Here is an 11,780-nt window from a genome sequence, read left to right as displayed (position 1 = left end):
AGTAATGACTCAGTGCTTACACAGGGGACTACCTTTACTTTTATAAAACCTATACCCTATTGTATCTGTTTTCATTGAATGTTCTTACTGTTGATTTTTTCTTTAAGAATGCCCCAGCTGTTGATTATATATTGTATTCACAGACAGTACGTAATGCACCTTGGATCTTAGTAAGAAAAGAGGACTATAAATAAACAATAACAACAATAATGCACACATACTGTGGCAAGGAAATGGCAAAACTTTATTAATCGGTCTTCTGCATCTTGAAAGGCAAATCATGGTTGTATCTGTAATCTACAGCATAGAACTTCTAATGAGGGCATCACAATGGTGTTTCAATGCGGGGTTGTAGTTCCGCTCCGGTGTCTCTGTCCTCTTTGAAAACTCTTTGGAGGATAACCTTCATTCTCTCCTGAAATTTACCACCATTCTGTCTCCCCACCAAGAAATAAATCAATGGATTTATATCACTCCTTAGGGTGATCCCTAAGATAAAATATGACATTGGGGTGAATTGATTTGTGATGAGACGGGCATAAGCATAGGCACATGTCACAAAAGTAAGGAGGATGAAGGAGAGAAGCATGAGCAAGATCACTTTCAAAAGATTCCCACACTGGCACCGGTGTGACCGAAAGCAGACTTTGATGAGCAGAATCAGAGCAGAGATGGTCATGAGGGAGATGCAAATTGAAGTACTCACAAGATAAACCCAATCAATTACAGGGTCATTATAATATGCCAAACCAGCAAATTCTAGAATTAAGGGCCCGCTACTGAGCACAAAAGTGAGAGCCCACATGAGGACGCACACACTGGTGGACAACACTGGTGACCGATGATGTTGATACCTATTTGGGAAGAGGACAGACACACATCTGTCAATGCTAATGGCTGTCAGGAGAAATTGAGAACTGCTATACATCAGTTGAGAGAGGCTCAACAAAATCTGATAAACAATTGGGGGAGGCAGGAAATATTTGTTAATATAGGGTAGGTTCATTAATATGTTTAAGAGAAGTAGAAATAGAAGGGATCCAAAGTCAGCCACAGCCAAGTTCAGGATGTAGGTGGCCAAAGGTTTTCTTTTGATATGGAAGCCAAGAAGCCAGATGACATTCCCATTCCCCACCAGTCCAATAAGGGAAATGAAAATATTGAAGATGGAGAGGGAAATTTCTTCTCCAATGAAACTGTATTCAGCTAAATCTTTTTCATCATGGCTGAAGAATAAGTTTTTAAGATTGAAGCCTTCTCTCATGCTCAGTTTGGGCTTTAGGTGGAGACGTCTGCGCTCCCGGGGCAAAGAGTCCTGCAAGGAGAAGATAGGTGGGGGATTCAGTTCTTCCGCTGGAGCCGAATGAACATCACAGCACATGCATTTTCACCTGGTTTTAATGGCCCTGAGACTCCTGAAGCATTTGTTAACTACTACACAGTTTGGTCAAGGGGTGAACAGTTTAGTGTAGTGATAAGAGTGCTGGCACTCTCATCGGGAGAACTGAGGTTTGATTCCCCACTCCTCCTCTTGAAGCCAGCTGGGTGACCTTAGGTCAGTCACAGCTCTCTGGAGTTCTCTCAGCCTCACTCACTTCACAGAGGTGAGGAAAATAACACAATTTGTAAACCACTCTGAGTGGGCATTAAGTTGTCCTGAAGGGCAATATATAAATCAAATGTTGTTGTTGATAATTTAATATATAATATCTTTGCAGAAGCTGCAGGTTTAGCAGTTTTACCGTCCTTTTGTGCTACCATGATTGATTAATCTATTCATTTGAGGAATTTATTAGACCCTGCAGCATGCCAGAAGCAGTTGATACTGGCTGATTCCACACATGTTGGATAATGCACTTCCAATCCTCATTATAGATCATTTGGAATGGATTTTTTCATGTACGGAACAAAAAATTCACCTCAAATGATTGATAAAGTGCATTGAAAGTGCATTATCCAATGTGTGCGAAATCTATCACTGTGACAAAACAGCTCCAAAGACAACTTGTTCCACAGCTGGGAAGTGGAATATAATCAGTTTGCCCAGAAACAGTGCTAGACCCTAATCAGATATCCACCACCGCAGCTTTATTCCACCATTCTTGCAGAAAAAATACTCATTTTACTATTACTGCCTCAAGCTTTTGGAAAGATGCCTGATCTGTTTTCTAGAAACTAAGGGCGAAGCTACAAGTGACGAATGACACTTGAACGGCAAGTGTATTTCTCCCTGTTCACTTGCCCTCCACTCAATCCACTTGCTGTTCAAGTGTCATTTGTCACTTGTTGCTCGGCCCTCAGAACCCATGGGTTCTCCTGCCACTTATCCCAGTAGTGAAGGCTTACTAATTTTGCCTTGCAGAATAATTTACATGTGAGTTAGAGGCGTCCAAGCTTCCGGGGCAATATAGACTTTTCTGTGGGTGCAGACCAGACTACTGCAGTGTTTAATGCAATTTAGGGCCAAGCTACACATGACAAATAACACTTGAATGGCAAGTGGATTGAGTGGAGGGCAAGTGAACAGGGAGAAATACACTTGCTGTTCAAGTGTCATTCGTCTTGTGTAGCTTGGCCCTGAGACATACATCTTTAAAAGGAATGTAGAAGATGAGATTTTATAGAGAATCCCTGCTGGTCAAAAGGCATAGGAAATGCAGGCAATAAGAGTTAGAGAGCTTTTGGGAAAGCTAGGAGGATGCTATGGGGGCGGGGGGCAGTTGCAATCAACTTACAATTATTTTTATTTCTGTGTGTCCATAACCACATATCTTAGCTTATGGAAATTCTATTTTCTTTGCTCCTTTGAATGTTCTCTATCTCTTTCAGCCCACAACTCTTCCCCACTAGTCAGCAGAGATCCCCCAAGGAGGTGTTTGAATTACAAGTAGATATTTTTGTTGCTCTGCAGTTGAACAGCAGGATTCCAGTCCAGTAGACCCTTACAGAATGACGAAATTTTCAGGGTATGAACTTTCGAGAGTCAAAGTTCTCGTCTTCAGATATCAGTATTGGTATCTTGTTGATCTCTGTGGTGCCACTGGACTCAAATCCTGCTGTGCTAAATTACAACCACCACTACGACTACCCAAACACCATATTTATATACAATAGAAATACATGACACATTTATGTGCAGTTTAAGTCATGGACTAAAACAAGGAAAGCAAATGTTAACAATTTCTTTAAAAGAGAAATTAAAAAACAAGCCATAAGTGCTTTTTTTCCTGCAAATGTCTAAAACTTACTGGTTGCGGAGAGTAGAATGCAAAACTGTTCCAGTATTGTCTGCCAGGATGGCAAGAGAGGGAAATATTTGCAGGAATCCTCAGAAGTCAAAAGGAAAAATGATGCATCTCCTCAAACTCTGCGCAAGATAGAGAGGAGTTGCAAACTGTTCTTTGTCTTCTCTTGGTCTGCTTGCCAACATCATATGACAAAACATGGAACAGTTCTCTTATCCACTGTCAAGATAGTCATCTGTGGACTTATAAGGAAGGGACTCTGGCAGTATAAAACGTCTATACACTGAAATAGCACTTAGAAAAAACAGGCTTGCAATCCATAAAGAGTGAAAATGAAGCCATTATCCCTTGACAATGTCATTTTTAAAAATTTGTAAGGGAAAACTCCACTTTGTCTGATCTTAGGTAAGAGCACAAGTCTCAGTGATTTAAAATGGTATTTAGAAGTCCTGAGGGGTCGAATATCTTAGGCCTCAATAATTGCTTTCATTGTAATAAATAAATACATTCATTGGCTGCTTTTCCATTTGGTATGAACAGGGGAGAGAGAAGGGTTAACAGAATGATGATTACAAAAAGAAAGTCAAAAATCCATTGTAAAGGAGAACAAAAAGTTGGATGTTACCATCCACAGGTGGAACACATACCTCTTCTACTTTTCTCTTCCACCAACAGCCTTCTGAGATCTCCCAAAAGCTCATTCTGATGTTGAAGGAAACTTATTTGCAGGGCTCATTTCGAGGGGGAACACACAGGAATGCAGTTCTGGCAGTTCCCCAAAGAGGTCCCATGTCAGGTGGCCCCGCCCACCTGACTCTCAGCCATTTTGGGCCTGTTTTGGCCTGGATTGGGGCTGAAACAGCCCAGATCGGGCCTCTGACGGGTGGTGGATCACTCTCCCACTCTCCCGATCCTGACCATTTTGGGCCCCTTTTCAGCCCCTTTTTGCCATTTTGGGCCCAATTTCATCCCTGAATGGCCAGGAGTGGGTCCAAAACAGCCAGGATAGGCGATGTCAGGAGGTGTGGGATATGCAAATCAGTTATGCCAATAACATTTCCAGTGATGGCAAGGGGTGTGGCATATGCTAATGAGTTATGCTAATGAGTTATGTTAATGAGCTCCACCAGCTGTTTTTCTACTAAATGACCCCTGCTTATTTGGATAAATTGCCACACGGTATGAGGGGACCACAGTATGTGGGGGGTATCACTCTCCTTGTTTTAGTGGGAGTGACTTTTTTTGTGATTCTTCCATGACTGGCGTTCTCCTTTGTTGTTTTATCACCATGTTGTCATCTGCCACCGGAAAAGGAGCTAAGACCGGAGATAGCTCTGTGGCTGGAGCAGCTGACTAAGAAAAGACAAAAGATTCTACCCCATTTCTTCTGGCCAGAGATCCTTTCCTTCTTCCCTCTTCTTGATGGCATAACTCTCCTGCCCTGCCTGTTCTCAGTGGGAAGTGTTAATTGACCATCTGGTTTTATCAAGCCCCAGTAGCTGAGGTGGGAATTTTGCTAGTTTTTCATTCTTTCTGGTTAGGCTGTCTAAAAAAACCTGGCATGTGATGGTGTATGAGACATCCGTGTCTTGATGATCAGTGTCTTTATGTTTACTAAAATCAAAAAGAGTCCAGTAGCACCTTTAAGACTAACCAATTTTATTGTAGCATATTGGTTAGTCTTAAAGGTGCTACTGGACTCTTTTTGATTTTGCTACGACAGACTAACACGGCTAACTCCTCTGGATTTATGTTTACTACGATTAGAGCTGCCCTTGAGAAAGCACAGCAAAACAGATAGGGAGCTAGCACCAGCAGTGTCCTCTGGGCTATAGTTACCTGCAATAAAGGGCATTATCGATTTAAATTATATGAGTATGATTACTTACCGGCATGACTTTGCAGTCTGTAATTTCTTGCTGATCGGAAGAAGAGACAGCACAAGCAGCGAATTTAAATATCTGATGCCTTCGATGGCAAGACTGTATATAGTACCTTAATAATAATAATAATAACATTCAATTTATATATCACCCTTCAGGACAACTTAATGCCCACTCAGAGCAGTTTACAAAGTATGTCATTATTGTCCCCATAACAACAACACCCACAGCTCCAGAGAGCTGTGACTAGCCCAAGGTCACCCAGCTGGCTTCAAGTGGAGGAGGGGGGAATCAAACCCGGTTCTCTAGATTAGAGTCCTGCGCTCTTAACCACTACACCAATCTGGTTCTCCTATGTCATGATTTTGTAATGAGCTTTGGATTGCATGTATTGGAGACTATTTATTGGATTATTTATTGTACTATTTATTGCTATATTTGTACTATGTTATTTATTGTTGCACTTTATGCACTGTTGTACTTTTCTATGCACTGATATGAATATATACTTTATGTACATGAATTGACGATCTGTTGATGATAATCCCTGGGAGGGTGGCACCCTAGTTTTTGGTAGGTTTATTCCCATGGTAGACTGTCTTTAGTTCTGCATAAAAACTGGCCATGATGGGAAGTAGTGTTGCCATATGTATATGGGATGTCACTTCTGAGAAAAAACCAAAAATTGATGTCAATTTACTATATGAATCCATGGAATTGGCAACCCAAAAGAAACCCAAAAGTTATGCCAGTCTTCTCTAGAAATCCCCAGAAACTCTATGGTTCTAAAATAGAGTTTCTGGTCATTCCTAGAGAGAACTCACATCATTTCCAGGGTGCTTATGTTGCCTTCATATCCTTGCCACATGTGCTCTTGCCAGTTGCAAGACATAGCCTGGCAACCCTCATGGGAAATGTGGGGAGGAGCCTAGAGGACCAAGAAAGAGGATAGAAATCTCCAGTGCTTGGAAGAGTGAGACCCAAGGCAGAGGGTGAACCTCCAAAGCTGCAAGATAAGACAGGGCCTGAGCAATGGTTAGAAATGTCAACTTCTCAAAATACAACTTTCATGTCCACATAGCAGCCACCCAGGTTTTGCTGCAATCTTTCTCAAAAATGTTGTAGCAAATCAAGTTTGGAAAAGATCAGGTAAGAGCTAGGGAAACCACAGGGGTGGGGGGACAAATTCACCACAATGCTTTGGGAAACAGGGAAGACTGCTTCCCAACAGCACCATTTCTGTGCGGAAATAGCCTACATCTACAAGAGGGATATGTTCTTTACTTAGTTCTACCATGAGAGATATGTTTTAGGAATATACCATGGTTCCACATTGCCCCCATATCCCAGAATGAAGACACAAGGCACAAAAAATGGATTAAACTTGGTTGTATTCATGGCTGATCCGCATTGCTATATACATCTCCACAAGTTTACAATGGATGAATAGTAACAAACAGTTTATGCTGGCTATCAGCATTTGAGTGATTCTCCTTTTGTTCAAAACTCAGCCGGTACTGCTGTAACTTCTTTTCTGCAGGAGTTCTAGATGGCTAAATTAGGTACCAAACTTGCAAGACAATTTGTAAGTTAAGAAATTTTCTTTAAGTTGAAACTTTCGAACAGACAGAAAAATACAACGTTGTGTTTATAAATGAACACGCAGGAGTAACAGAGAAGAGAAATTTGCAGCAATGATATCTTTGAATTCACTTAAGCAACTGGTTGTTTATTGGTAACACTTTGGGGTGAGAAAAGTCCAATTTTCAGCTCCACCAAGTGCCAGAATCTTTTTTACCCTCCAGTTGATTAAAGGAACAAACTGCGGCCTGGTCTCCTGTCATCAGCTTAGAAATTACAGCCCTTTTTCAAGGTGATAAGAGCACAGAAATTTTTAACAGCTCCCCCAGCTGCCAGCCTCTTTCTTGGCTGCCTGGCTCCAGAGTCAGGTGCCAGCAATCAATTTCCCTGGCAATGGAGCCGGGGGAATGCCTGAACTCTGTCTGCGCTCCTTCTGTCACCCTGGAAACCCGAATGGAAGCCCAGCTTAGCTTGATAGGTAGGTCTTCCTTCTAACCACAGAGCTGCAAAGCAGTTACAAGTTGGGAGAAAACACCCAGGGGAGGGAGGGGGAAGGGGGTGTCCTGTAGCCATGGGCACTCCAATGTCATCCTTGCAAACCCTGATAGGCAGCTCTGACAGCCAAACACAGACCTCCTGCATTGCTAAGTGGGACCTGTGCTCATAAATAGCTGTGGTCTCCCAGGCTGGGTTTCACTTTCAGCGAGTAGTGGAATGGGACAGAGCTCTTGCTTGCCACTTGCTAGCCTTTGGGGAGAGAGACTGAGAGTATAATTGAGCTTGGATTTTTGTGGAAGTTTCCTGGGGGCCTTGGATTGGAGAGGGTATAACTCCAAGATCCCTTTTGCAATCTGGTCCAAACTTGGGTAATGGCTGTAGGAGAGCCTGCAAAAGATTCCCTGGGAATATGAGCTCTCTAAGTGCTACGGGGGCCGTTCTGTGCCCAATGAACCAGGAACCACGAACTGGTTCGACAATGGAAAATGTTCGTTGCGGTTCGCAATCTCGGGATCATCATCAGCACCAAACCACGAACCGCTGGTTCATTAATTTTTTTTGTTCGTGTCCATGTCTACTCACAGATACTTGCTGGGCCACTGTCCCTTTTTGCTGTAGTAGAGCATCTGTTTGGCATGCAGGAATTCCTCATACTCCATTCCTTCATGTGATTATGGCTGAATACACCACCCTTTCCCACATGCTGAGGAATAAACACCTTTAATTTCTACAATGCCCTGCAGTTGCCATTATTCTGTTTTATGTGCATCTTCCTCCTCCCTTTCTGACTGACATGTAAGTGTATTAATCAACATTTGGAAAAAAAACCCCAACAACCATTATATACAATAGTTCGAACATGTTTGGGGTGTTTTACTAATACACAGGAGTAAATAGCTATGCAAAAATAGTTACATATTTGAAGCAATCAAATGAATGAGTGCCTTGCGGTTTTGGTCAATACCCAAAAGGGAAAAGCATTGGGTTGCATGAAAGGGGAAAGCATAAATTGCCAGATGGCTTTTTGAAAAGCTGTAGCAGGCTAAATGCCGTATTCTGGAAACTCTGTAGAAACCCTCTCTCTTAAACTGAAATAATGGGGACACAAATTTCCAAAACAAAATAGGAAATGCATGGGGAAACTTGCTCATTTGTAAATTTGTGGGCATTGATTATATGTAGAAAGTTCCTTTTCTGTTTTAATTCTCTATCCAATTGTGATAATTTCTCATAATGGGATGCATTTAACCATCTTCCAAGGAAACTTCTTCCACTTTAAGCAGATGTCCTCCAGTGGAAAAGCTACTTTAGATGGAGTAAGTTTCCTTCGGCTGGAGAGATGTTTCAATCTTTGCTCAGTAGAGTGGGAGAATAGGACAAGACCCACCCCACTGCATCCTCCTCTGTTTAAATGCCATGAGTGTAAGCCACCATGGGATCAGGGTATTACTTTAAAAAAACCAAACTGATGGTACAAGGTAATATTGCTCACTCCTGTGGATCTTCATTATATCCATAAAGTTGCATGTATTGGATCTAGGTTTGGAACTTCCCAGATGGTGGCTGGAGATCTCCAGGAATTACAACTGATCTCCAGGCCACAAGGAGCAGTCCCCCTAGAGAAAATTGCAGTTTGGAAAGTGAACTCTATGGCCTTGAGGTCCATCCCCTTCCCCAAATGCCACCCTCTCCGGGATCCACCCCCCAATTCCAGGAATTTCCCAAGGTGCAGCTAGCAACTCTATTTGATTCTAATTAAAGTAGTATAACAGGGAATTCTAACTGCCCTCCATAGCTTTATTCCTCTTCAAAAAGTCTCTGGAGGATAACTTGCATACTTCCACTAGGCTGTTTCTTCTTCTTTCTCCCAACAAGGAAATAAATCAATGGGTTAACACTGCTATTTAGCGAGGCACATAACAAGCCGTACCGCATGGAAGTGGGAAGAGGTTTTTTGGTCAATGTAGAGAGCAAGTAAATGGCATTCAGTGGAAAAGCAAAGATGAGGAAAAAGAGGAGAGTAATAAAGATGGCCGTTAAAAGCTTTCCTCGCCGGCGCTGTTGTGGCTTTAAAAATATTTTGATGAACAGGGTCAAGGCGGAGATCACCATGAATGGAACACAAAGCAAGGCATTCACAAAAAACTGGAAGAACATGAGCTGGTTATTATTTTTGAGGTTTCTGGTCTGGAGGACCGTGAAGTGAATGGCATTAAGCAGGAAGGCGAAGACCCAGATGAGGGCACACACCATGATGGACAAGTGAACCGGGCGGTGGACTTGATGCCAGATCGGGAAGAGGACACACACACACCGATCAATGCTGATGACGGTCAGGAGAAACTGGCCAGTGCTGTATGTGAATATGATGAGCTCCTCACATAGGAATGTAGAAGAGGAACATCCAACAACAAAAAAGATCGCTATAGAGAAGAGGACTCCGATATCGGCTACGGCCAGGTTCAGGATGTAGACGGTGAAAGAGTTCCTCTTCATGCGGAAGCCGAGAAGCCAGATCACAAATCCATTCCCCAGAAATCCAAAAATGCAGATGAAAATAAGAAAGACTGAGAAAATCCTTTGTTCCACATACTCATAAATTCTCTGCTCCCATTCTGTGTAGTTATCTTGGCTAGCATCCGTTGGGAAGATATCTGTCAGGCTGAAATTGGTCGACATGCTTACTGTCTGCTTTCAGGTGTCTCTTCTACCTATACAGATACTCCTGCAAGAATCAAAGAGACGGAGTGAGAGAAAGTCGGTTCCTGATAGAAAAATGAACTGATGGTGCAGTCAGCTTGTTGTTGGCCTGATGCATTTAATCATTTTGAAAATCCATTATCAGTGTGAGAAAGTTTCAATGGAGCGGCTCGTGCTATTTTCACATGAAAATTTTATGGAAGGCTTATCAAACTTTAGATACTAGGCTAGTTAAAGGATGCATTATGCAGATAAATAATTTCATCAAAGTGCCTCTGTTAATGCTCAGAGGCTAATTTGGCATAATCTGCCCAATTAGGCAAAGGCTCTTGACCAACAGTGCGGTCCTAAACAGAGGTACTCCAGTCTATTCTCAATGAGCTTAGACTGTTGCAGCTCTGTTCAGGATTGCACTGGAAGTGTCTCAAGTTAGCTTGCTGTCCAACTCAATGAAAAGAATGAGAAATCATGGTCAGTGGCCAACAAAGCCAAGGAACCTTTTCTTGGTGCATCATAACAGTTGTATCAACAATGGTACCAATGACATCTTCAGGAGACAAAATACCAGAATGTCTCCGCCTCTGCCTTCTATATAATAATTTATTAATACATAAAGAGTGATGTATTTCTATGAGGCTGACTTGGAATGGGTGGAATTATGGGAAATATTCTGGCAAAGGCAGGAATAAAAATACGGCCTCAATGTTCCCACCCTTAAAATAGAAATCCTCATGTGTAGCCCAAAGTAGATAAGTCACTTGCTAAAAAGCCATGATGTGTTACCCATGTAGATTAAGACATCTGATTGATAATAAAATGCTTGCCAATGATTAATTACCAATGTTCCACCTCTTTCTGTCTCCCTTCACTCAGACTGTCTGCTGTTTTCCTATTTCTCCAGGAAAGAAATTTATAGCTCACCCTAGCTTTATCTTTCCTGCTTTCTCACTGCCTTCTTGCTTCTGTAAACAGGTGAGAAACTGAGATTCTGGAGGGAATCGCGTTCTTCACCAATGGCATGCCTTTATGACTAACAGACTCAAGAGCTTGGATTCTCTGTTGGAACCAGCTCTTCTGGAAAAACCAGGAAACCTTATATCAAAAAGCTCCTTTGAGTCATTTCACAGGGTTCTGTCCCATGCTCCACAGGCAGGCCAGGTCTAGGTTCCTCTAGAGTAAGGCCTCAGGCTTGGCTTGTAAGGCTTCAGAGCACAGACTGGAGTTGGACTAAAGATGTGGGCTGGAGTACAAAGCTTGCACCTACTGGATCCATTGATGCAGCAAGGCAGTCTTCTTGAGCCTCAGCTCTGCTCACCGACAAGACACTAAGGCTCCTGAGACTGTGCAGTGCCTTGGCCAGGATCCTGCAACATACTTTGTGTGGGTATGCCCTTAAAGTCAACAAGGTGTCAAGATGCTGGCAGCATCTGCCATACCCATACCTGGGGGAGTGTTGGGGCTGGAGGTTATGATACTATGACTGTCTGTTGCAGCTGTGTTTCTTTACTCTCCCAGGATGTGAATTCTTCAATTATCTCTCTTAGACTATACTTGCTGCTAGCCACTGAGAAAGGAGCCCACTTAACCTTGGACCTTATGTCCTCTCCTGTGCAGATAGTTCCCAGCAGAATTAGCCAGCCTCTAGGAAGGGGAAGGGTGGAATGTTAGTCTGTAAATGACACACGTTCTTGATATTTGGTTTTTCCTCATTCCTGATAATGAAACCAGTAAGATCATGAACTAGCAACTTTTCAATAAAGCTCTTACTAACAAACAGTGGAGTCTTTTGAAGGTTACTTGGCAGATCCTTAAACAAGAAAGGTACAATTGGTACAGAAGACAGTGGCTAGAATGTTGACAGAGTTGAAATATT

General features: G+C 42.4%; 2 protein-coding genes across 2 annotated transcripts; both read right to left on the bottom strand.

Moving 5' to 3' along the window:
- Positions 1 to 226: 226 nt before the first annotated feature.
- On the bottom strand, positions 227 to 3,370 carry LOC129334057 (proto-oncogene Mas-like). Its single transcript, XM_054985986.1, has 2 exons — positions 3,249 to 3,370; positions 227 to 1,315 (listed from the first exon to the last, which is right to left on the bottom strand). Exon 2 carries the CDS (start codon positions 1,262 to 1,264, stop codon positions 326 to 328), a length of 939 nt encoding a protein of 312 aa, XP_054841961.1. The 5' UTR covers positions 1,265 to 1,315; positions 3,249 to 3,370; the 3' UTR covers positions 227 to 325.
- Positions 3,371 to 8,968: 5,598 nt separating this feature from the next.
- Positions 8,969 to 9,886, bottom strand: LOC129333996 (proto-oncogene Mas-like). Its single transcript, XM_054985919.1, has one exon. It carries the CDS (start codon positions 9,884 to 9,886, stop codon positions 9,005 to 9,007), a length of 882 nt encoding a protein of 293 aa, XP_054841894.1. The 3' UTR covers positions 8,969 to 9,004.
- Positions 9,887 to 11,780: the final 1,894 nt, after the last annotated feature.

This window comes from Eublepharis macularius, chromosome 7, assembly GCF_028583425.1.
Source record: "Eublepharis macularius isolate TG4126 chromosome 7, MPM_Emac_v1.0, whole genome shotgun sequence".
NCBI classification, from domain to species: domain Eukaryota; kingdom Metazoa; phylum Chordata; class Lepidosauria; order Squamata; family Eublepharidae; genus Eublepharis; species Eublepharis macularius.
The sequence above is the reverse complement of the archived record's forward strand: the minus strand, read 5'-3'. Positions and strand labels throughout refer to the sequence as shown.

Bases quoted from the DNA above. Each gene is read 5' to 3' on its own strand.
- LOC129334057 (XM_054985986.1), bottom strand. From the start codon at position 1,264: ATGAGAGAAGGCTTCAATCTTAAAAACTTATTCTTCAGCCATGATGAA.
- LOC129333996 (XM_054985919.1), bottom strand. From the start codon at position 9,886: ATGTCGACCAATTTCAGCCTGACAGATATCTTCCCAACGGATGCTAGC.